This window comes from Saccopteryx leptura, chromosome 1, assembly GCF_036850995.1.
Source record: "Saccopteryx leptura isolate mSacLep1 chromosome 1, mSacLep1_pri_phased_curated, whole genome shotgun sequence".
Lineage (NCBI taxonomy): Eukaryota > Metazoa > Chordata > Mammalia > Chiroptera > Emballonuridae > Saccopteryx > Saccopteryx leptura.
Window position 1 is genome coordinate 347,349,582 of NC_089503.1, and position 25,377 is coordinate 347,374,958.

Genomic DNA, 25,377 nt, shown 5'->3' on the forward strand with positions numbered 1-25,377 from the left:
CAATGTTGAAATGTTTAGACAATCATGTATATTAGGGAATTTTAAGACTTGCTTAATCCTTACCTAAGATTTCATTATTTGCATAAAAAACACTGAAAAAGGAGAAGCTTCACTAATCTAAAATAGGATTCACCTAAATTCTTGTTAAGTAAAAATGTAAAAGGAAAGAAAAGCCCATGCTGAGGACCACTAATCTCTATGAAGTCCACTTGAGCACAATTTGATGCAAACCCTGTTCTCCCTGATGGACTGACTGCTAACTGAGCCAGGCTTCCTAGATCTTACATGTGATCAAAATATGCATCTGCACTTTTATAGAATAATATGGTTCCTCTGTCACCTTAAATAGGTCAGCTGTTTCTTGCTCAGAACTAGATTTTTATCTTATTAAGACATGCTTGTTTTATTGCTACATTTTCCCCTGCTATAGAAAATTAGTTTACTTTGGAGAAGGTATATACAAACTCATTCCAGATTCAGAATCTTTAATTTGCATGTTCTATTTTAATAAATGAGTTGCTTAGCTTTTATTTTATTTAATAAGTTACACAGATATCTGGAAAGTCAAAATGCTTCCTGATGTGAGCAACAGAGTTTCTTAGTTTTCCTCTCATCATATGCTTTTCTTCCAATTAAAAAAATCTATTTTCATGTATAAATTCCATCTACTTTGTAAATGTTAGGCTTTGAAGCATTTAATATAACTATGTGTATAATAGTCTAAATTCAGATTTCACCCCATCATTATCAATACTCCAAAGGCATTATTTATTTTAAATTCTTGGCTATGTACCCAAATACGTGCTGATTAGATAGAGATATGAACTCTATAAATGAGAAAAACACTTCTGTAAATTATCCACTAAAAACTTTGATTTCATTTTAAGTTAATGTAGTTCTAATACCCAAGAAGACTTTTTCTTTTAGAATCTATTTTATATTTTTAATTCTGAAATATTTTCAACATTAAAAATACTTCATAATGCAAAAAGAGCATACTCTTGAGTATGTACAATGTACAGGGTGGGGCCAAAGTAGATTTACAGCTGTTCATATGAAAATCAATATAATCATTAATAATATGATAATAAACTATTTCACACACTCACAACTATAAACCTACTTGGGCTCCACACTGTATATTTTCAATGCCAATTAATATTTTCTCATATGTACTTCATATTTTGTATCTTTAAAAGAAATTTTAAAAGTGTAAATGTACTAGAAGGGCATTTCATGTGCATGAACAGTTTTGTATATATAATTTTCAAAACTGGTTTATTTGAATATCTTTCCCCCTTGGATACTTTATTATTCCTTAAAACTCAACATTATGCTTTCAAAATTTATCAGTTAATACATAAAGACCTAATTTATTAATTTTAACTCCTACAAAATATTCAGCTTTTGATATGCCACATCTAGCCATCTCTTAAAAATAGACACTCTTATCTCCAACATTTGCCTATTACAGAAATGTTGAAATACACATCCTTGAACAGATGTTGTTTGTCCAAATATAGTAGATCTGTTGGAGGACAGACATCATTAACTTTACCCAGTAATGGATTCCATGTCCCCACAAAATTACAAACACCTAACAGTTTATGTCAGTAAAATCAGTAAATCCTGAAACACCCTCCTGTTCATTCCTGTAACATTCCCCTTTCCCAGTACTGCTGACGCTGCGCATCATCTGTGTTCATTTTCTGTTCGTGTTTCCTCTTCTGCTAAACTGCCTTTTCACATCTCCACATTGTTAGCTATATTCTACTGGGTTGTTTATTTTCTTACTGGTGCATAGCTCATTAAATAATCTTTTATTTTATATAAGTTATACACATTTTTTACCATGTCAACAACTGAAATACACCATTTTAAAGAACCTTTCTTTCTCAGCTGACGGGTTCTGTAAACATGCCCCTTGCCTAGCACACACACTGCGGCCTCAGGAACTGCAGCAAGCTGGAGGAAGGAGACAAAGCTGGTGGCACTGACTGGGGAGACGCTCCAGGAGAAGGAAAAGGAGGCTGAAGACCAGGCCTGTCTCCTCAATAGACCTCCTGCTTGTTGCTATTAGGAGAACATTTTATCTATTGAATGTCCTTAGTAGAAAATCCCTAGCTAAAGAATTATTTATACTAAATAGATTCAATCTATGAAACATTTCCCATGAGGATGGCCATATAAACTGTTAAATTACCTGGGTCATAAAATGGTGACCTGTAACAACTTAAAGCTCCCTCTGAAACACCATAAAAATCTCACTTGGGGACCTCATGTATTTTTTGAGGACAGAGATACAAATCTCAAAACAAGAACCTTGGTCACCACACAAGATGTCCCACATCTCTTTCTACTTCCTCTATACCCTTGTATTGCCTATTAATTTGAAATTATTAGTAAAGCTAATGTCGAATAGAATCTCTCTGACTCACAGGGTTCGATCCTATTGTGAGTTGTGAGTTTGCTCAGTCAGTGTCAGAAGCTATTTTGCCAGAGCTAAGTGTTGATTCCCACTGGACCTCTCTATTAATCACTTTGTGTCTTGTTCTGGTCTTTATCCTCTCTGATTTTACTTGACACATCACAAAAACTTTCTATTAATTTTAGCATCTTCATAACAATGCTCTCTTTGCCACCTTCCTACTTACCCTCACCGCAAAGCAACTGTTGGTTAATGGGGCCCAAATTGGAGCTAGGATTCTGCAACATTCATATCAAGATAAACTAAACAATCATACCTCTTTTTCCATGTCACCTTTCCACATTAACAAAAGACTACTTTTGTTAAAATCTGAAAATAAAATATACTGATAAACCAGTGTTCAGTATAAAATTTTAGCAATGTCATATCACGAGGCTGATTCTGCGAAAAACACATACCATCTAAATATTTAGAAAACCTATAAACTTATTAATAAAATTCTTACAGACAAAACAGAATTTACTAAAAACAAGTCTTTTGCTTTTTAAGAGATATTCATTCCATGGATGTTCTGTAACTATTTGTTCACTGCCTGACTTTTTCTAAATATAGAAGCTGCTTGAATTCTATCAAAAACAGGAAGAAAGCCACTTAAAGAGTTACAAAATTTTCCAACAGTGTTCTCATGGCATAATGCTTAAGAAATGAAATTCAATGTCTTGGTTTTGTTCTCAGTTTTGAACAGCCAAAGGCAGGCCTTTAGAAAATATGTCAGCAGTCTGTGGAATCCTGTATAAGCCACTTTTTTCAAAGTTATTTTCAAAATAAGTATAAAGAAAACCAATAATCATGAAGAGAAAATTCTGTCACTCCAAAAAAATAATAGCTACAAACTATTTTTTAAAAAAATTTAAGTGAGAGGAGGGGATACAAACAAACTCCTGCATTCATCAGACAGGAATCCACTCTGCAAGCCCCCTACTAGGCAATACTCTGCCCATGGGGGCCATTGCTTGGCAACCGAGCTATATTTAGTGCCTGAGGTAAAGGCTCCATGGAGGCATACTCAGTGCCAGGGCCAACTCACCACTTGCTCAAACCTATCAAGCCATGGCTTTGGGAGAAGAGAGAGATAAAAAGAGAGAGAAGGGGAAGGGGTAGAGAAGCAGATGGTCACCTGTCTGCCCTGACATGGAATTGAACCCGGGATATCCACACATAAGGCCAATGCTATACCACTGAGCCAAAGGCTAGGGCCTATGAACTCTTAATTTTAACCAATCTATAAAGAAAAGACTCCAAGCAGGAGACTAAAAAATACATACTTGTCAAGATATTAAGAGAGTTTTATCCTCAACATTATGTAACAATTTTTCAAGACTCAAGAAAACAGCATTCAAATAAACACAAGCTATGGAAACGGATGACTAGATAAGAGTATACAAACTCATTTCCTTAAAAATCTAGTTACCAGTTACCTACTTTAAACAAAAAATATATGTAAAAGCCTTGGAAAAGTATAAAATGTTTACAATAGTGTTTAACAGCTTTAATATATATTAATTTTATGTTAACATTCCTTACTTTCCCCCTTATTACTCATATGTTCCTTTAACGTATTTCTAATAGCTATTTTGGTACTTGCATGTTAATTCCATCATTTCTGTCACTTCTGGTTCTATTTTCATTAATTGATTTTTTCCCTCATGCCTATAAGTTATACTTTCTTCTTCACATGTAATTTTTGAATGGATGCTAGACACTGAAGATATCAAGTTGTTGATGTTTTTGTATTATGCTGTTCCAGCACGAAGTTAATATAGCTGTGAATCAGCAAGTGACTCTCAAAGCTTGTTTATAAGCTTTGTTAGAATCTGTCTAGCATAGCCTTTCTCCTAGCACTATCGGTCACCATACTGCTAAGGTGTATCCTTCTAAAGGGGTCTCTACTGAATACTCACAGGCCTTGCCAATGTGACTGAATAGAGTCAGGATTGCCCCAAGCACTGTGTGAGCTCTGGCCACTGTTCTGCTCATAGGTTCTTTGTAGTAGCTCTTTCCTGAGTAGTTTTTCTTCACTTGGCCTTGAGAATTGTCCTCCTCCATATGTGCAGCTTAGTATTCAACCTCTAAACAGATTTCCTGAGCTCTTCCTCTTCAGTGTTCTCTCGATGGGCCTGACACAGAAATTCTACCTACATCAACGTGCTCCTGAACTCCTATCTCAGCCCTCAAATGCGGGGGACCTATGATTGGGCAGGGCTCCACCTGTACCAGTCCAGAAGGGGCCTCCAACCCAAAAGTCAAGGTAATCATGTTTCTCCTATAGCTAGAACCATAATTCTGAACTACCTTTTGTCTTAAATTCACTAATTCATATATTTGTCCAAAATTTTAGCTGTTTACATTGGAAAGGAGAAGATACTCTTAACAGTAAATTTTCATGACTTTTTAAATTATTTGTCAGAAGTTCTTAGAAATTTTATTTTTAAAAAATAGATTTTATCTACTTTCTCAAAAAAATCATCTTAACATGCAAATTTGGGATAAAAATTCACCAATAAGAGATGAATGCAGTTAATTCAATAAAGTCAACTTCTGAAATGCATCTCCATGAATCAATTTTAGGAAATGGTTGTTTCATATCAGAGGTCAAAATGCATACAGCAATAACCTGTATGTCCAACAATAGACTAAATAAATTAAGGAACGTGAATATCATAAAAGACTACTGAGTCACTAAAAAAAAATCACATTTTCTTAGTGAGAAAGCAGAATACAAAACTAAGTAGTGTATGATATAAATAGTTTTGGGGAGCAAAAACTCTGTCCAAGAGATATAAAGAAAACATAAAATGTGAAGTATGATTTTATTATTTATATTTTTATTATAGAGTTTCTACAAAATCCACATTATATATAATATATATTATTTATATTTGACAAAAATGTTAAACCATTTTAGCCTGACATTTACAATAGCCACCTCACATATATACAAAAGTACAACTTGTCTTTTTCCTTGTTTATATATCGCCTTTCCAATTCTACCTTTTCTGAGTCCCTGTTCTTTCTATGATTTAATGATTGGCATATAGTGCTATTTCCCAGATTTTACTGTATGACCCTTTCCTTCCTGTTAAGTTTTAATTTCATTATTTCCATCTGCTTATACTTAGATTACTTCAATATGTCCTCAACATCAGTATATCCAAACTCAACTTTTTCGGTTTACAAACAAGCATTTCTTCCCACTTACCTAATTCTTCTCAGTGATAACACTGCCCTGTCTCTTAGATTTACAATATTAATGTTTCCACTGATTCTCCTCTCTATGTCACATTGTCACATTAAATCTTTCCTTGAGTTCTTTGGAGAACACCTCTTATATCCAGTGATTATCTCTATTGTCCTTTTAGATTTATTGCATTGAGAGTCCCAAATAAATGGCCTCACTGTATTCACACCCTTTGCCCTACTCTGTTCTCCACTTCTTATCAGTGTTACTGAATATCTGAGCCTTATTATGTGATGGGCAGCTTGGACTGACTACATCACCAGTAAAGCTATCACCTTTTTAGAGTGAAAAAGCTGAAAAACCATTAAACTATATTTTCTATACTTCCCTGCCACCAAGGTTTTGAATACGTCATTGGTTCAGAAATGAATGTACTCACAAAAACTCTGTAGTTGAAAATGAATCACAGAGTGAGACAGGTAGGGGCATTCTTTTGACAGGTGTACATTGCGGCTGGACTGTTTTCTAGACCGTTTTCTGGATCCTCTGACTATAGCACCAGCTCCTTGATTCAGCAGGCAGCTTCTTGGTCGTGATGGAAAAGGCAGAAGTCCTTTGGTAGCAAATTCTGTGTGGCTATGGGAACCACTTATGAAAGTGAGGCCTGGAGTCTCTTCAGCCCTCCCAACAATACCACAGCTAATCATGCATCCTTTTAGGCAGAAACTGGGGGCAGTGAATTCTATTGTCTACTTTTTTTTTTTTTTGTATTTTTTCTGAAGCTGGAAACGGGGAGAGACAGTCAGACAGACTCCTGCATGCGCCCGACCGGGATCCACCCGGCACGCCCACCAGGGGCCACGCTCTGCCCACCAGGGGGCGATGCTCTGCCCCTCCGGGGCGTCGCTCTGCCTCCAGAGCCACTCTAGCGCCTGGGGCAGAGGCCAAGGAGCCATCCCCAGCGCCAGGGCCATCTTTGCTCCAATGGAGCCTTGGCTGCGGGAGGGGAAGAGAGAGATAGAGAGGAAGGAGGGAGTGGGGGTGGAGAAGCAAATGGGCGCTTCTCCTATGTGCCCTGGCCGGGAATCAAACCTGGGTCCCCCGCACGCCAGGCCGACGCTCTACCGCTGAGCCAACCGGCCAGGGCCTTCTATTGTCTACTATTAAAAATGCCTATTAATAGTTTCCTTGCCTTTAAACAACAATACTAACATTTTGAAGGATTAATAGAAGAATTGATAGAACAATTCATGTAAAGCATATTAATGCATATTACCAGCAGAAAAGTAGTTATTGTTCTTGTTATTCTTAGAGGCATAATAATCAGATGGCCAGGGTTTGAGTTATGTCTTTAGCATGTGTTCTTTCTGCAATCTTGGACAAATGGCTTACCTGCTCTAAGGTTTGATTTATCTATAAACTAGGAGGAAAATATAACTACTTCATAAAGTTTTGTGAAAATTAAATGAGAGCATATAAATAAAAATTTCTTTCTGTACTTATTCTTCACATAAATATTCTCACTTGATCAAACTAATCTCTCATATTACTTTCTGATTTTAAATGACATAACCTCACCTGTTTCCTCAGAATCCTGGCTACACATTTTTACAAAAACACCCAGTGTTTCTAGATCCTATTATCTTATCCTTTTCAACTCAAAGCCATTTTTCAAGTTGTTCCTTTTCCATGAAGTCTTTCCCAGAGACTTGCAACCTACCTTGATCACTTCCTTAATCTTGGAGCTCCTATAAACAGCACTGTGTATTCTAACATTTTGCTTTCTTTTTTTTTTAATTAGGAAATGGGTCTTATTTGTTTCATAAATTGACTTTTACATTCTTGAGATCAGTAAGAGAGTTTACCACTTATTAGTCACTTGAAAAAATTGCTGACTTGATGATATACTATGTCATTGACTAAATTCAATTAGATTATATTGTATTTTTAGAACATGTCATTAAATATAAAGAGCACAGATGTAAAAACTTGCTTAAAAGATACTTGAAATTATATATTTGTTTTTATTAATTTTTTTTCCTCTTTACCCAGTATTTGTACTTAATTCTACCATAGAAACAGCAATATTAAATGAGTAACAAAATCAATATATAATATACCAATGTCAAGATTAAAATATGGGGCCCTGGCTGGTTGGCTCAGATAGAGCATTGATCTAGCCTATGGAAGTCCTGGGTTCGATTCCCAGTCAGGGCACACGGGAGAAGTAACCATCTGCTTCTTCCCCTCCCCCTTCTCTTTTTCTCTCACTCTGTCTCTCTTCACCTCCCACAGCCCTGGCTCAATCAGTTTGAGCATTTTGCCCTGGGTGCTGAGGATGGCTTTGTGGAGCCTCACTTAAGGCACTAAAAATAGCTTGGTTGCAAGTGGCCCCAGATGGGCAGTGCATTGGCCCCAGATGGGGCTTGCTGGGTGGATCCTGATCTGGGTGCATGCGGGAGTCTGTTTCTTTATCTCCCCTCATCTCACTAAAAAAAATAGGAAGAGGAAGAAAAGAAAAACATTAAAATATGGGCATGCCTGCTGTTCCTTACACATATTTGTCAGCAGTGATGTAAGACTTGGCACATTTAAAATGGATCAGAGCACTGGTTTTCAACCTTACATATACATTGGAATCACCTGAACAGCTTTAATCACAGAGATCTTCATTTAATATGAAAAGTATATGGCTTGGCAACAAGATATTTATTTAAAGTTAGCCGGATGCTTCTCACAAGCAATTAGGAAAAAGAACCACTGGTCAGAGGTGTGGTCCACTTAGCACCCTTGTGCGTTCACTCTCACTCACTACTTTACTTCAGGAACATGCTACTTGTTTAAGGCCATTCGTCTAGGCATGCCTTTGCTGTCACCAGTGGTACCTTTGGTTCATATGTATACAAGTACAGATGATAAGATAGTATTATTTTGAAAACCATTTTCTGAAAATACCTTTCTATAATTTCAGCAGGCAGTAATAGTATTCACATACATTAGAAATAAGATAATAACTAAAATAGCCTGGCAAGAAGAGAAGTGAGGAGACGGGGAGAAAAGCCTGTAGCTGTATTAACAGTAAAGGAGAGTTACAGTTTCAAGCTTTAAGTACCTGATTGACGGCATCCAGATCATCGGTGAAGCTATTTACTTCTGATAGAAGCAGAGATATTACAGATTTTCTCAACAAGCTGCAACTTCCCAGGGTTACCAGACTCCGAGAGACATAATGCTGTACCTGAAACTGAAGATAAAAATGAGTAATTTTCTATTTTTTAATCAATTCAGGTAAAAATATATTTTATGGGCATTTTTCTAAGACTTCACTACTAAGCTCCATGATGTGGGACATACAAAAAGTGTCAACATGATTCTGGGTCAGTCTCAAGCAAAATTATGAAATAGATAAATTATATAAGTCATAAAATTTTATATAGCAGTTAATATTTTGAATTGTACGACAAGCTGCTAAAATGAGAATTTTAGCTGAAGTATCAAAAGATGATGCAATCATTTAGATGATAGACTACACACAGAATAAAGAGTTGAAAAAACAAGACTATTAAGCCTGTAGCCACTAGATGTAGATGCATAGATATTCATAGATGTAGATAGCTACAGGAAAAGAGGGAGAGAAGTTTCGAGATGTTGGGGAGAGCTATTAGTGTACTATGAATCCTATCTCCGTGCTGGAAATCAATAGGTGGGAGGGACTTCTCCATCTGCACAATCAAAAACTAGGCACATTAGGCAAGTTTGCTCAGTGAATAGAGCATCAGCCTGGCGTGTGGATGTCCCAGGTTTGATCCGCAGACAGGGGCACACATGAGAATGACTATCTGCTTCCCTTCCCCTCCCCTTTCTTTCTCTCTTCCCCTCTTCACAGCCAGTGGCTTGACTGGTTCGAGCATTGGCCCAGGGCACTAAGGATAGCTTGGTTGATTTGAGCATCAGCTCTGGACGGGGGCTGCCAGGTGGATCCCGGTTGCGGCTCATGCAGGAGTCTGTCTCTCTACCTCCCCTATTCTCACATTAAAACAAAAACAAAAACACACACAAAAAAACTAGGCACTATAGAGTGAGGAGAAAAAAATGAGGGGCTCTAAATTTTCATCTAGAGGTAACAAAAGTACTCTGCATTAATTAATTAAAAGGACAGTGGGAGACAATAAACTATTTCACATGAAATTATTAGAAGAAAGGCCATTTGATGATTAATCACATTAAACTCAAGGCTGGAAATATATTAAATATATCCTTTAACATATCTAGGAAAAGGGAGGTTTCAAGGAAACTCTCAAAACCCAAAACAAAATATACCTTGTGATGGTTCTATATGAGCTTAAAAGCATATTGAGATATTGCATTTACATATAAAATATTTAAAGGACTTATTTAACACTAAATAAATAATGCCATATGAAACATGTCACCCATGTCCTTTAGGGTAAACACATGATGTAGATATTTCTCAAATTGACATTTTAATGATGTATTTTAACTTTAAAAGTTAATCAATGATGATATGAAAGTGAATAGAGTTCAAAGCAATTTTTATATTTTTGTACATGCATAACTATTAATGTTTTTAAATCGATTTATCAATAATTATCAATAATAAAGCCATATCAATATATTACCATAGAAATCATTGTTATTTACCTTATTTCATAAATATGTAATTGGCTAAGATTCACATCCTTTGTAACTCTCCAATGCTAATTATATTTCAGATTTTTCACATTTTTGTTTGTATCTGAAACAGAGGACTCTTATCTAAGCTCTAAAAAACTTCTGTTGGGTATATTGATAATGCTTTAAATGTTTACTTATTTCTTTTCTCAGTATTTCTTTTTTTTAAATAACAGTTTTATTGATTTTGTCAGGTATTATTTAATATTTTTTCACTAATATTTTAAAACTTTCTTATAATCTAGTTTTGTGTACCTCTTTTATTGTTCCTATTTAAGTATTTTTAAGCATATATATATTTTTTTTCATTGTTATTACTATGTTTTTTATTAATTTTAATTTATTGTGTTAACATGGATTCAAGTGTCCACTCAATATAACACCCTCACTCCCCATCCCCGCATCCCCGTGTCCACACACCCTTTTTGCCCCCCACCCCTAACTCCTTCCCCTCTTCCCTCTGCGATTTGCTGTCCTGTTAGCTGTATCTATGTGTTAAGTATATATAATTTCATTAATCCCTTCACCTTCTCTGATCCCAAACCTTAATCCCCCTTCCCTCTGACATCTGTCCCTCTGCTTCCTGTGATCCCACCTCTACCTCTAATCTGTTCCTCAGTTCACTTTGTTCATTAGATTCCACATATAAGTGAGATCATATATTTGTCTTTCTCTGCCTGGTTTATTTCACTTAGCATAATAATCTCCAGGTCCATCCATGCCTTTGCAAAAGGTAAGATTTCCTTCTTTTTCACAGCTGCATAGTATTCCATTGTGTATATATATGCCACAGTTTTTAACCTTCTTGTCCACTAACGGACACTTGGGCTGTTTCCAGATCTTGGTTATTGTAAACAATGCTGCAATAAATATGGGAGTAAATATCTTCTTTTGAATCAGTGATTTGGTATAAACTAAATGAAGAAAATGTTCAGAATAAAATAAAAGGGACTTTGGTGACTGAGGTTTGCAGACTCTGAAGCCCAATACTAATACTGCCCGAGTCAAAACCCAGCTCCACTGCTTACTGACTTGTACTAGCAACATATTGAACTTTGGTCTCTGCTTCCACATTTGCAAATGGTGATTGTGGTAGCACTGACTCCCTAAAATTGTTGTGCATATTAAGTTAGACAATTAAAATGGTTAACATAGTGCTAGGCATCCAGTAAGTGTTCAATATATGTTAAAAGTTATTACACAATGTAAAAGCACTGAAGGTTGAATAAGCTTCATTCACTGACTCTTTTTTTTTTTTTTTTTTTTAGAGAAAGAGAGAGACAGGGACAAACATAAAGGATGGGAGAGAAATGAGAAGCATCAACTCATAATTGCAGCACCTTAGTTGTACATTCATTGCTTTCTCATAAGTGCCTTGACCAGGGGACTCCATCTGAGCCAGTGACCCCTTGTTCAAGCCAGCAAGCTTTGGGCTCAATCCAGCAACCATGGCATCATGTCTATTGATCCCACACTCAAGCCAGATGTGCCAGCCTGCAGGCCAGCGACCTCAGGTTTTGACCCTGGGTTCTCAGCATCCCAGGCCAACACTCTATCTGCTGCGTCACTGCTTGGTCAGGCAAGGTTAATTCACTGACTCTTAAAAAGTTAAATACTAGAAATAAAATCTATTTTTCTAGATTTAGAAACATTGAGAACATTGCTGAGAAGAAAAATTTCATCAAAGAGATTTTCCATAATATAGCTCTGAACTATTGTCTCCCTCATATGACTACAGTTCATATGAGAGTAAAAACTAAATATATAACCATTAGGTAACTTATAATTCTGTGAACACTTATAAAAATTGCCTTTCTTCTTCCTTACATCTTAATTGACACTTGGCCTTTGGCAATACAGTGGACATTTTGAAAGAAGCTGACGAGGAGGACAGGGCTTACAATAACATTATAGGTGAGGCTACTGTGGTGGAAACCATAAAAGGACTCGCTCAACACCAATGCCATCTTTATCAGATCTAGCACATTCTTTCTGTATTTCAGGGACTGGAGAGCTCAAAATAACTTTTCCCAGATTCCCCTGCAGTTAAGATTTTGGGTATAATTTGCATTCTGCCAATGAGAACTAGCCATTTGAGACCCTGATTTAGAAGTGCGTTAGGGAAGAAGAGAAGCAGGGCACAGGGCCGGCATTCTGTTGGTGCGGATTGTGGCAGAGGTGGTATGGTTCTCCCTCATCATGCAGCTCTTCAAAGGCTTCCTCCTTTTGTTCAATTCTTAAACCTGGCAGAAGCAACAAGATGCTATCTGGGTGGTCTAGTGGTTTAGTGGAGTTCTTCCTGTAATCTCATCCTTCCCAAAGTACAGCCCTTGTCAGAACAGCAAGAGGTAACAGGCACCCTGGCAAGCAAGTACAACACAAGAAACGATGATCTGGCAAGATGTCATGTTTGAAGACCCATTATTTACTGTGGACAGCAGGATCTCAGTTTTGAACAGATAGATAGTAAGAAGTCACAAAGGCTGACAAAGTAGGGAACCAAGCAGAGGGAAATAAGACAGAAACTCGGTTCCCATAACTGCCAAATAGGGAGCAAGACACAAAATATGAATTTTGTTATTACCGTTTTGTACATTCCACATATAAGTGAGATCACATAGTATTTGTCTTTCTCTATTTGACTTATTTAATTTAGCATAATGCCTTCAAGGTCCATCCGTGTTTTCACAAATGGTAGAATTTCCTCATTTTCTTATGGCTGAAACATTTCAGCGTATATCACACCACAGCTTCTTGATCTATTCACATATCAATGGACACTCAAGTTGTTTCCATGCCTTTCCTATTATAAGTAATACTGTTATGAACATGGCAGTGCAGACATCTTTCCGAGTTAGTATTTTTATTTTCTCCAGATAAATACTCAGCAATGGAATTGCTGGATAATTTGATATTTTATTTGAAGGTTTTTGAGGATCCTCTGTACTGTTTTCCTTAGTGGCTATAGCAATGAGAGTTCAACCAACAGTGTCTAAGAATTTCCTTATCCTCCACATTGACTCCAGCATTTATCTTTTGTCTTTTTGATGATGGCCATCCTAACAGATCTGAGGTGATATCTCATTGGGGTTTTAATTTACATTTCCCTAATGACTTGGGATGTTGAACAGCTTTTCATGTACCTTTTAGTCTTTCATATACCTTGTTTGAAGAAATGTCTATTCAGCTCCTTTGCCCATTTTTAATTGGGTTATTATTATTATCTCTTGAGTGTTGGAAGAATAGGTAGTTTTTATTTTCTTTTCAAAGTTCTCTATATTCTTCACATATTCTATAATAAATAACACTTTTTTATTTAATTTCTTGTGTTTACATAGATTCCAGTGTTTCTCCAAATGCATCCTCCCTTCCTGTATTACCCTCAACATCTCCTTTGCCCCCTTCTCAACAGCTCCTCCCCTTCCCTTCAGGTTTAACTTCAAGCCTGCTTTTAATTGCTTCTAGTGTACTTTTCATTTCTGATATTGTATTTGTCATTTCTGACTGGTTCTTCATTATTTCAATGTCCTTTCTGATGCTTTTTATTTATTTGTTCATTGTGTCCATCCCTTGTTCTAAGATCTTTCAGCATTCTAATAATCATTATTTTAAACTCTGCATACTGTAGTTTGCTTATTTCCACCTCACTCAGTTCATTTTCTGGAGGTTTCTCTTGTTGATTCATTTGGATTGCACTTCTCTGTCTGCTTGATGAAGCAGAGAATCAAATCAGTGATTTAGAAGACAAGATAAATGAAAACATGGAAGCAGAGCAGCAAGAAAAAGAGGGGCTGAAAAAATCTGAGGAAACTCTAAGAGAGCTCTGTGACAACCATTTTGTCTGTGTATACCCTGCTCATTTGGATGCATTTTTTGTAGAGCTGGCTAAGTCTAGGGTTGATGTTGTCTGCCTCCAATTTTCATTTTTGTTATTTCTAGGTCTTTTTGGGTTGGCATCAGCTGTTGTTTGTAATCCGCTGTCATATTTGGCTTTTCTAGTAGAGCCACTTTGAAGTCTTGCTTTGTTTGTTTTCTTCTCAGTTTTCTTAACTCTGTGGTAATCTTGTTCACTGATCTCAGCAGGGGGCTTATTTGAAACTATCCAGCAATTTGGTGGGTGTAACCTGAGACTCTGAAGGTGTGATCTGCCAGCTTCTCTGGGAGGGGCAGAGGAGGGCGGGGGGGATGCTTTCTTCGCTTCAGTAGGGGGAGGTGTATCTCAGATCTCCATGGATACCTGAGTTACTGCCCCTCCTCCCCACTCTCTGTTTTCAGCTGTGTTTTGTTGTGCTGATTTGAGCTGGAGAGCTTCTGGAGGTGGGTCACCCGGAGCCACTTTAGGCTTGTGCTGTGTGGAAAGATCAACCCCTCCCCCAGCTATGGCTGCCTCCGCACTGGATAAGTCAGCTTCTCAGGTCATCCTATGCATTCCTCTGCCTATCACCATCTGTCTCTCTCTCCCCACTTTCCTTTTGGAAGATAAGCCAGCCCTCTCAGCACACCTCGTTCCCAGGTCCCCAGGCAAGTGGCTGTGGGAGATATTTTCTGCTCTTCTCCTTGGAATGAGAGCCCTTCTGGGCTCTCAGCCTTACCACCCCCCTTAGCTCTTGGAAGCAGGGGAGCCCCACCGTGCCTTGGTGCTCCCTACCAGGCTTGGTGTGGCTCTTCTTTGCTCCTTGGTTTTTCAGACCTGTTCTTCCAGTCCAAAGTTGGTTTTTCATGCTGATTGTTCCTAAATTAATTTGTAATCCAGTTTGGTGATGTGAGCTAGGAGTCTCTGTGTCTGCTTACTCTGTTGCCATCTTGGTATCCTGGGTTATTATTATTATTTTTTCCCAAGTGAAAAAAGGGGAGATAAACAGACTCCCACATGTACCCTGACTGGTTCCCAGCAACTTGGATCTGGGGCTGCTGCTCTGCCCATCTGCAGCCATTCTTGCAACTATTTCTAGTGCCTGTTGCAGAGGCTCCACAGAGCCATGTTCTGTGCCCAGGCTGGCCAAAGCACTCAAATCAATGAAGCCATGGCTATGGGAAGAAAAGAGAGAGAGAAAGAAAGAGAGAAAAAAAAGGGAGGGGTGGAGAAGTGCTCACTTCTCATGTGTGCCCTGACCTGGAATCAAACTTGAGACATAGACATGCCAGGCTGACACACTACCACTGAGCAAACTGGCCAAGGCCAGTTGTTATTATTATTACTACTACTATTATGATTATTATTTTCTATTGAGTTGTATGAGTTATTTTGAATATTAACCTCTTATCAGATGTATAGCTTGCAAATATTTTTTCCCATTCCGTAGATTGTCTTTCACTTTGTTGTTGGTTTCGTATGCTGTGCAGGAACTTTTTAGTTGTTGCAGTCCCGCTTGATTTTTTATTTTGTTGCTTGTCTTTTAGGTGCCATATCTAAAACATTATTACCAAAACCCCTGTCAAGAAGCTTTATTCCTATGTTTTATTCTAGAATTTTCATAATTTCAGGTCTTACATTTAAGTCTTTAAGCCATTTGAGTTCATTTTTGTGAGTGGTATATCATTCATTCTTTATACCAAATACTTATTTAGTACTGTCTGTGTGCCCATGACAGAGATATCACTTAATTCAATGAAGAATAAAGTAAGATTACTTTTGCTTCAGTAAGTATTTTTGCTTAAGATTACCTTAAAAAGCTATAAAAATGCCATCCAGCTTGATACTAATGGAAAAGGATACTTTTCAAAAAGTTACAAACATGACTTCCATTATAATTTAGAGTGAATACATGCCAATATTTACATTTATTATGGACATTTTAGTATTAATTATTAGAGATACTTATATTATTAATGAACTCAAAGAACATTTTAGGAATTGAGTATTGATTTTATAAAAGAATACTGGAATCAGATTTTTAGGTTAGATATAAAACTGGTTAATACCTTACAGAATAAACCCCTACCATACTTCTGGATTTTTTCTTTTTTTTTAAGATCTGAGAGGTTTTATTTAATACAAATGACTGTGTCTAGTAGAGCTTATCTTTTTTACTCTACACAAATCATACACATCTATGCCAGATAGATATCCATAGGTTAATATGGAACTTCATAGACTCAGGGCTCTGGCAAAATACATTCCCAGACATTAAATAATCCTTGAGTAGCCTGTTAGATAATGCCCTGTTATGTCATGGAGAGGACAATCAACTAATCTTCTGCCTTATTTCAATACTCTTAACAATTTATCTTAACAATAGATAAAGCAATATATTCTAATAAATTGCTAAATTCTTAACAAACATAGATCAGAGGCCAAAAGAAGAAGAGAGAATAAAGAAAAATAAGATGAAATCAGACAAGGGCCTTTCAGGAGTGAATCAGCTGGGGTTGCCTTGTTGGTAAACAGTATTAGCAGTATAGAATTTTCAACTAAGGCCTGGGCTGCTCCAAAGTGGGAGAGAGCTTAAGATTCCTTGGATAAAACCTAAACGACTAAAAGTAGTAAGAAGAAGTAGGTTGGGAAACATCTAACTACCAGCAAAAGAAACTTCCAAATTAGTATAATAATAATAACAACAGTTGTAGGACTAGTAATAGTCACCTTTAAGGATGTGCAGAGATAGGCATATCTACATTGGCTCTGTAGTTCAAACTTATACTATTGAATATTCCAGAAAACCACAAGCAGAGAAAGTAAGCTAATTTCTTCTTCTTCTCTTCTTTTCTTCTTCTTCTCCTTCTTCTCCTTCTTCTCCTTCTTCTCCTTCTTCTTCTTCTTCTTCCTCTTCTTCCTCTTCCTCTTCTTCCTCTTCTTCTCTTCTTCCTTCTCTTTCTTCTTTCTTCTTCTTCTTCTTCTTCTTCTTCTTCTTCTTCTTCTTCTTCTTCTTCTTCTTCTCTTCTTTCTTCTTCTTCTTCTTCTTCTTCTTCTTCTTCTTCTTCTTCTTCTTCTTTCTTCTTCTTCTTTCTTCCTCCTCCTCCTCCTCCTCCTCCTCCTCCTCCTCCTCCTCCTCCTCCTCCTCCTTCTTCTTCTTCTTCTTCTTCTTCTTCTTCTTCTTCTTCTTTTTTGTATATTTCTGAAGTGCAGAAATCTTTTTGGTTGATGGAGTCCAACCTGTTAAATTTTGCTTCTGTTGCTTGTGCTTTTAGTGTTATAGCCAAAAACACACTGCCAGAACCAGTGTCAGAGGGACAATCCCTTTGCTTTCTTCTAGGAGTTTCACAGTATCAGTTCTTATGCTTAAGTCATTAATTCATTTCAAGTTAATTTTTGCGAGTAGTGTAAGATAAGGATCCAATTTCATTTTCTACATGTGGTTATCCAATTGTAGATATAAAGATTTTGGGACAGAATGGCATTCTTATTTAAATTGTGTAATAGGTAGAATTCACTGTGGACACCATTATAAAACCATTTTTGAGGAAACCACCTCCAATTTAATTCTTGAGATGATCGACAGTTAAAATTTAGATAAATAGCCCTGGCCGGTTGGCTCAGCGGTAGAGCGTCGGCCTAGCGTGCGGAGGACCCGGGTTCGATTCCCGGCCAGGGCACATAGGAGAAGCGCCCATTTGCTTCTCCACCCCTCCGCCGCGCCTTCCTCTCTGTCTCTCTCTTCCCCTCCCGCAGCCAAGGCTCCATTGGAGCAAAGATGGCCCGGGCGCTGGGGATGGCTCTGTGGCCTCTGCCCCAGGTGCTAGAGTGGCTCTGGTCGCAACATGGCGACACCCAGGAGGGTCGCAACATGGCGACGCCCAGGATGGGCAGAGCATCGCCCCCTGGTGGGCAGAGCGTCGCCCCATGGTGGGCGTGCCGGGTGGATCCCGGTTGGGCGCATGCGGGAGTCTGTCTGACTGTCTCTCCCTGTTTCCAGCTTCAGAAAAAAAAAAAAAAAAAAAAAAAAAAAAAAAAAAAAAAAAAAAATTTAGATAAACATGGGCTAATAATAAAAAGTGACCAAATAAACTGAAAATAAACCACCATCTCTTAAACACCAAATAAATTTGGTTCTCCAAAAACTCAGCTATTAGACAAAAGCAATTGAAAATGAGAAATACACTGCTCACAAAAATTAGGGTATCAGAGAATGTGCAGATACTCCAGTACTTTCTATATACTAAAAACTACAAAGCATTAATAAAGGAAATTGAAAGACACAATGAAATGGACAAATATTCCATGTTCATGGATAGGAAGGATAAACATAGTTAAAATGGCCATATTACCTAAAGAAATATACAAATTTAGTGCCATTTTCATCAAAATTCCAATGTAATTTTTTAAAGAAATGGAATAAAAAATCACTAGGTTTGTATGTAATCTTAAAAAAACCCCAAATAACCAAATTAATCCTGAGGAAAAAGAATGAAGCCGGAGGTATAACACTATCTGATTTCAAATTATACTACAGAGACATGATAATCAAAACAGCATGGCATTGGCAGAAAAATAGACACACAGAATAATGGAACAGGGGATTTGGGGGAGGGGGAGGGTGAAGGGGATTGGGTTAAGGGTGTAAAGTGGCACAAATATAAAGTGACGGAAAGTGATTTGACTTTCGGTGATGGGTATACAACATAATCGAGTTAAATTATGTTGTATGTCAGTTAAAAAGTAAAAAAAAAAAAGTACCACTATTGGAGCAAATCTGGCCTACCTTTAGTTATGTGGGGCTAAAGAGTAGAAGGAAGTAAACTCTCACTGTTTGGCATAGTTCCTTAGGTCACAATCCTCATGAGATGGATGGATGGACAGACAGAAGAATAGGATTACACTTTTAGAAAGCAAGAATAAACCCAGATGCCAATCAGATATTGTAAGATTCTTAAAAAAAACATAAGGAATTTTCTAGTAGGATGTAGCCAGGTCATAGCATAGTTGTAAAATGACTAACAATTTCTCCTTTTGCATAATTGTTGTTTTTTTACCAATGAATCTTGGAATCTTTTTGTTCTTTCTCACTCCTAAACAAAAATTACTGAGACAGCCTTTTGTTGAACTTCCCCAAGTTTGTTGAGAGTATTCAAATCTAGAATTGCTTCCCAAGCTCTAATCTCTCTTTAGAGTCATGTAGTACAAGCCCCAACCTTACATAAAAATACCTCCCAAATCCCCTTTACTGCAATACTACTAACATTCTCTGGAGGTAAGCTGTAGAAAGCTGAATACATCTAACTTTGATGATAGATATATATTCTGGTGGTTTTGACTAGTGGGTTTCTACAACTTAAAGTCTCCTGGAAAATCTTCACACATTTAAAATTCTCAAAGGAAGGAGATTTTTCTAGTCTCATTTTTTCAATCTATTCAACAAATGTCATGGTTAAAAAATATTACTTTGCCTGATCAGGTGGTGGTGCAGTGGATAGAGCATTGGACTGAGACACAGAGACCCAGGTTCAAAACCCCGAGGTTGCTAGCTTGAGCACAGGCTCATCTGATTTGAGCTCAGCTCACCAGCTTGAACCCAAGGTTGCTGGCTTGAGCAAGAAGTCACTTGCTCTGCTGTAGCCCCCCCCCCCCCCACCTAAGGCACATATGAGAAAGCAGTCAATAAACAACTAAGGTGCCACAACAAATAATTGATGCTTCTCATCTCTCTCCCTTCCTGTATGTCTGTCCCAATCTGTCCCTCTCTCTGTCTGTCTCTGTCACATACACACAAAAAAATATTACTTTGATGCACATTGTAATAAAATACACAATTAGGTTCTATGGTCTTTTACTGATAGACAAACAAAGAGAAACAGGCCTTTGTTGGAAGTATAAGTTGTAAAGTTGAATATCAACTGTAGCTAGAAAAAGAAGGTAGAAAATCATTTCTTATGTAGTTCTGATCAGATAAGTATGATCAAATGACTTGCAATACTTAAAATCAACCAATATCAGATCTAGTCTAGAGGAGGGATACCCAGGGAACAAGGATGTTTATTATCAAGGCTTTTGCAAATTCTGATAACATGATGGTAGAAAAAAATCAGGATTCAAAATCCCAGTATGGCTTCCGAGTACATGGCCTCATAACAATGTCCTAAGGAAGGTCTAGGAACTCATCCCTGTCAATGCTGAAAACTGTAACCAACCATTAAAAATTAAGCAATATTGGGACCAGGTACAATTTCCTGACTTTATGTTTAACAATACTGGTACAAAAGTTTCTTTTCTGTCCCTGTATTAAAATATAATAGAACCAAACATTTAAAAACTTAGCTGCTTCCTTCAAGAAAAATGTACTACTATAAGAGAAGACTGTGGTCAACCAAAATAATGTTCTTGCCAATACTTGCTTCGGGAGCCTCACCTAGCTAGGCCCATTGATCCAAAGCTATTATATCACAAGTTCTTCCCAGTATCAATCAGTTTGCCACTTGGCAAGAACCACCTGAAAAATTTATTGAGCTCAGGCCCTATAGTTCTATAAATAGCCTTCTTTAATTTTTCCACTTGAAAGTACTATTACTACTATGTCAAGGGGCTATATTATAAACTTTGCTTTGCTTAATCAATAGTTTTGTGTCGTGGTCTTTTGGACGATTGAGAAGCAAAAGCGACATAGATTCACTTGCTTTCCTAATGAGTCAGCTGGAAGTAAGTATCTGTGGTCTAGGAAACAAAAAGGTTACCTTTTGCTGCATCCTAGGGAAATGATCAGAAATCATCTCAATCGAACCATCTGATGTTTACCTTGTTCCTCAACCCAGCCTCCAACTCCAAGGAGTACACTTTGTATCACTCCTATATGACTGGTCTCAAGAGTAGGTCATTTCGGCCCTGGCCGAAGAGCTTAGTTGGTTACATTGTCGTCCCAATTTGCCAAGATTGGGGGTTTGATCCGGTCAGGGTGCATACAGGAAGCAACCAATGAATGCATAAATAAATGAACAACAAACAGATATCTCTCAAATCAATGAAAATTTTTTTAAAAAGTAGGTCATTTCCTCTTCTGACTCCAGATGAAATCAAGAACAGCGAGATTGACACAATTCCCTACAGAATCTATGCATATAGTTTAGTAGATCCTTTTCTTTTTGCCTTCAAACCTGCTTAATCTTTTTCTCATCCAAATCAATACTTTAATAATCACTGAGCTATATGATTTATGCAATCAAAATAGGTATTTAGCATTTTGCATATTTGAAATTTTGATAATTAGGGTACATAGGAAATGTTTCTTTGTAAAGTCCCCAAAAATAGTATTGATAGGGATTATGACAGCTGTAATAATATATTCCAGTGTTGAGCTTTTCAAGAATCATTCATGTATATTGAAAAGCAACTACTCAGGAAAATATAAATTTAAAAAACCCTATAATTAATCAATATGTTTTAGCTATAACTTCACAGAAAAAGATAATTATCCTTATGTAAATACCTTCTGTGAAACAGGAGTAAGATATATTCCTACACACATCTCTCAGAATCTTGAAACATATGACTTTATATACTGAATTTAATTGCCTGAAAAAAAGATCTTAGAAACCAAGTACACATCAAATAGTTCTTGTGAATGTTTAACATCAGCAAAAAAATAGCTAAAGAATACACTAACTTTAAACACTAATTTAAATACTAATTTTAGAATACTACAAACTATAGAAATGACCCCTGAAAGTATAGTCTTATGTGGGATATAAAACTGAAAGCAACAAATGAACAAATAAGAAAAAACAAACAAAAACTCAGAGACACAACAGTAGGGTGGTTACCAGAGGGAAGGGGGTTGGAAGATAGTAAAGGGGAAAGGGGCTCAAATATACAGTGACAGAAGAAGATTTGACTTTGGATGGTGGGCAGACAGTGTAATATACAGATGATGTATTATAGAACTGTACACTTGAAACCTATCAATTATTAACCAATGTCAGCCTAAAAATTTAATTAAAAAATAAAAAGAAAAAATACTATATAGGCATTTTTATCAAACACATCTTCCTATTATCTAGCAAAATATTTATGAAATATTTTGAAATTATCTCATCTATAGAATCTACAAATCTTATCATAAAGTTTTATGAATAAAACCCCCCAAAAATTACAACATCAAAATATACTTTATAGAGTTCATTATGCTAGGCAGCATTCTAATTATACATATTATCTCTGAAATAACTCTTTTGATCCTCACAAAAAAACTTATGAAGTAGGTACAATTATTCATCCTCTTCAACAAAAGTAAGGAACTTTTGTTCAGAAGCAACTTTCAAAAGGTCTCACAGTAAATAAATGGGGAAGCCAGGTCTCAAATCCAGACCATGTCACAATCTGACACAAGAGTCTATTTTCTTAACTACACTTTAAAGGAGCAACAGACATGTATGCTTACATAAATTTGTTTTCCAATACTAGAGATGTATCTATAAACAAAGGAATGGTGACTCTGATCTATTTACACAACTTTAATACACAGTTAAAAAAAAATTAGAGTGTATCTGAGCTTTAATTAAATACTCTTGAATATCCAATCATGCAATCAATTTCAATATAGGCAGTTCTTATTTTAAGTAGATCTTTTTCCTTCTCTTCCTGCTCACAGTAAGAGACCTAATCAAGAAGATATATTTAAATGCATTAAAGACAGATAACTAATTCTTACAATATGAAAATAAACCATTTATAACAACATATACTACAAATAAGAATAGATACTGTGGTTTGTGTATCTGAAAAAAAAATTATCTCATTTGGGGACACTTCCTTCTATATTTTGTGACCTATTATGTATTAGTTAATACATAATACTTATGTATTAACCTTTGATTATTAAGAATTGAGGGTGTCTAGCGTCTATGACATGTATGTTCCCTTTAATAGCAATAACACTCTATTAAAAGGGCCAAGTACTGAAAAGATCCCCAAAGTCTGAGTTTTAATTAGTTTTTACATTATAAAAAGAACAGCCTAGGGCAGCGATTTTCAGCTGGTGGTGCTGCAAAGATTTTTAAATCAATTCCTGACTATTTAGTCAGGACATTGACCTCTTTTCCCTTCGATTGTCAAATTAAAAAATGACAACAGCCAACACAACAGCAGCCATCAGTGTGACTGAATCAAAAGTATTCCCATTTTTTAGTTAGATCACCAAAAAACGTATCTTTTGCTGTGTCACAGAATTTTAGTAACTAGTTTATATGTGCTATCAGATGAAAAAGGTTGAAAATTGCTGGTCTGGAGCTCACTATATGCTTGAGATAAACACAATTATTAAAACAAATGCTTACTGTAAAGCCAGTACCACAGCCACCATCACAGCTGCCTGGCCAGTGGAGGTTCACATTAGATTCGGACAGACGGTACTGAAACAGTGGAGCCAAGAACTGGTGGGACATTAGCTTTAATCCTAGCTTGCACCCAGTGGGCAAGATATACACACAGTGGGAAAACATTTCCTTTTCCATTCAGGGCTCCCAAAGCCACTGACTTATTCAAGTTTCCTAGAATTAAAGGTTTTTAACTCACCAGCCTTATTCACCTCTGTTTCCCATCTCCTTCTCTCTACACAAACCCCACACAAATTGGCTTCTCCTTCAGCACTCCGCCATCTTGGCTGCCTCTCCTCTCCTCCATGTGGCCTTTCTCTGCTCTCCTCCAGCATGGGCTCCTCCTAGAACCTTAATCACTCTTCTCCCAGAACAGTGTGATCTCTCTTCCTTTTAATACCTTTTAGCGTGAAAGCCCTCCCCCAACACATATTAACATAAATATGCCCATCCCAAGCAAGAAGGGCAATTAATATTATCATCTGAGTGACGGGCTTCCATGTGGGCAGTGCCATCTTTAACAAAGTGAGCATAATATATTTTATCTGCCCAACAAACCATCCATATACTCACTTTATTACGCATAATCTACTCCATCGGCATCCCTGTGCAAGGAAATTAGGCACATTACACAAATTACAAATACATGACAAATTATACAATTTCAATAATTACAAAGGTACACTTCACAGGTCTCTGAGCACTTTGCCAAAAGCACAAAATGTCCTCATTCTTCTTTCTAGCCATTTGAAAGGTTTTCCAGGGCAGGGGAAGGGCCTCCAGCAAAGCTGCACCCACCCCTATCAGGATATTTCACATTGTCCTAAATCCATAAATCCATCCAACAAAGGAGCCAGTGCTCACTCTGGTCACAGTCCAGGAATCAGTCCAAGCATATAGGGCCTCAGTCACCCCCCTCATCCCTGCCATCCTGGGCAGGTTTACACTGTCCCAAAGAGGAGCACATGGCAATGGCAGTCAGCATTTCCATTTCTGCTCTGGAGAGCATGAGGGGATCCACCCCTATATCCCAAAATCACAGACCTACCAGGGGCATAGTAAGTACTCCTTGCTGCTGGGCTCTCACCTTCTGGAGACTGCAGATTGCAACTCCAGCCCAATTCTCCTCATCCTCCAAAGAGGAACTGAAAACATCAGCTCCTGCTGCCGGCCTTGCAGCCCCAGCCTCCCGCCGCTGCTGGCTCTCCACAATGTCCAGGGCAATCTACAACTCACAAACCTGTGATTCCTCCTCCATCAGCTGCTCTATTTCCAAGCGAATTTCACGAACCTGGTCGGCCTCTTCCAGTGCTTGCTTCAGCTCCAGAGTCAGCATTTCTTTCTCCCACGTTTGCTCCAGCTCCTTCCATTGCTTGGTTTGCAGGTCCCGGGCAGTCTCTTCCACAGAGCTCTCTGTTTCCTCACACATGGCTGTAAAAGTCAGCCAGCCTACGGTCACCGAAAGGACAGCCATGGGGAACCATAACAGCAGCCAGTCCTCTACTCTACAGCTCAAAGGTGGTGGTGGCTCCATACCGAACTGTATCAAATCCTGCTGACTATGACAAATGTAAAGCCAGTAGCCACAGCCACCATCACAGCCACCTGGACAGTACAGGTTCACATTAGATTTGGACATACAGTAATGAAACAATAGAGCCAAGAACTGGTGGGCTATTAGCTTTAATCCTAGCTTGCACCCAGTGGGCAAGATATACACACAGTGGGAAAACACTTCCCTTTCCATTCAGGGCTCCCAAAGCCACTGACTTCTCCAAGT

General features: G+C 37.5%; 1 protein-coding gene across 1 annotated transcript in view; it reads right to left on the minus strand.

The window, feature by feature from the left end:
* The window catches only part of MEI4 (meiotic double-stranded break formation protein 4), a 189,156-nt gene that overhangs the window by 61,238 nt on the left and 102,541 nt on the right, over positions 1-25,377 (minus strand). The window contains exon 4 of the mRNA XM_066361358.1: positions 8,779-8,910. Within this exon, the coding sequence (XP_066217455.1) occupies positions 8,779-8,910 (132 nt within the window). The remainder of the gene's footprint in view (positions 1-8,778; positions 8,911-25,377) is intronic.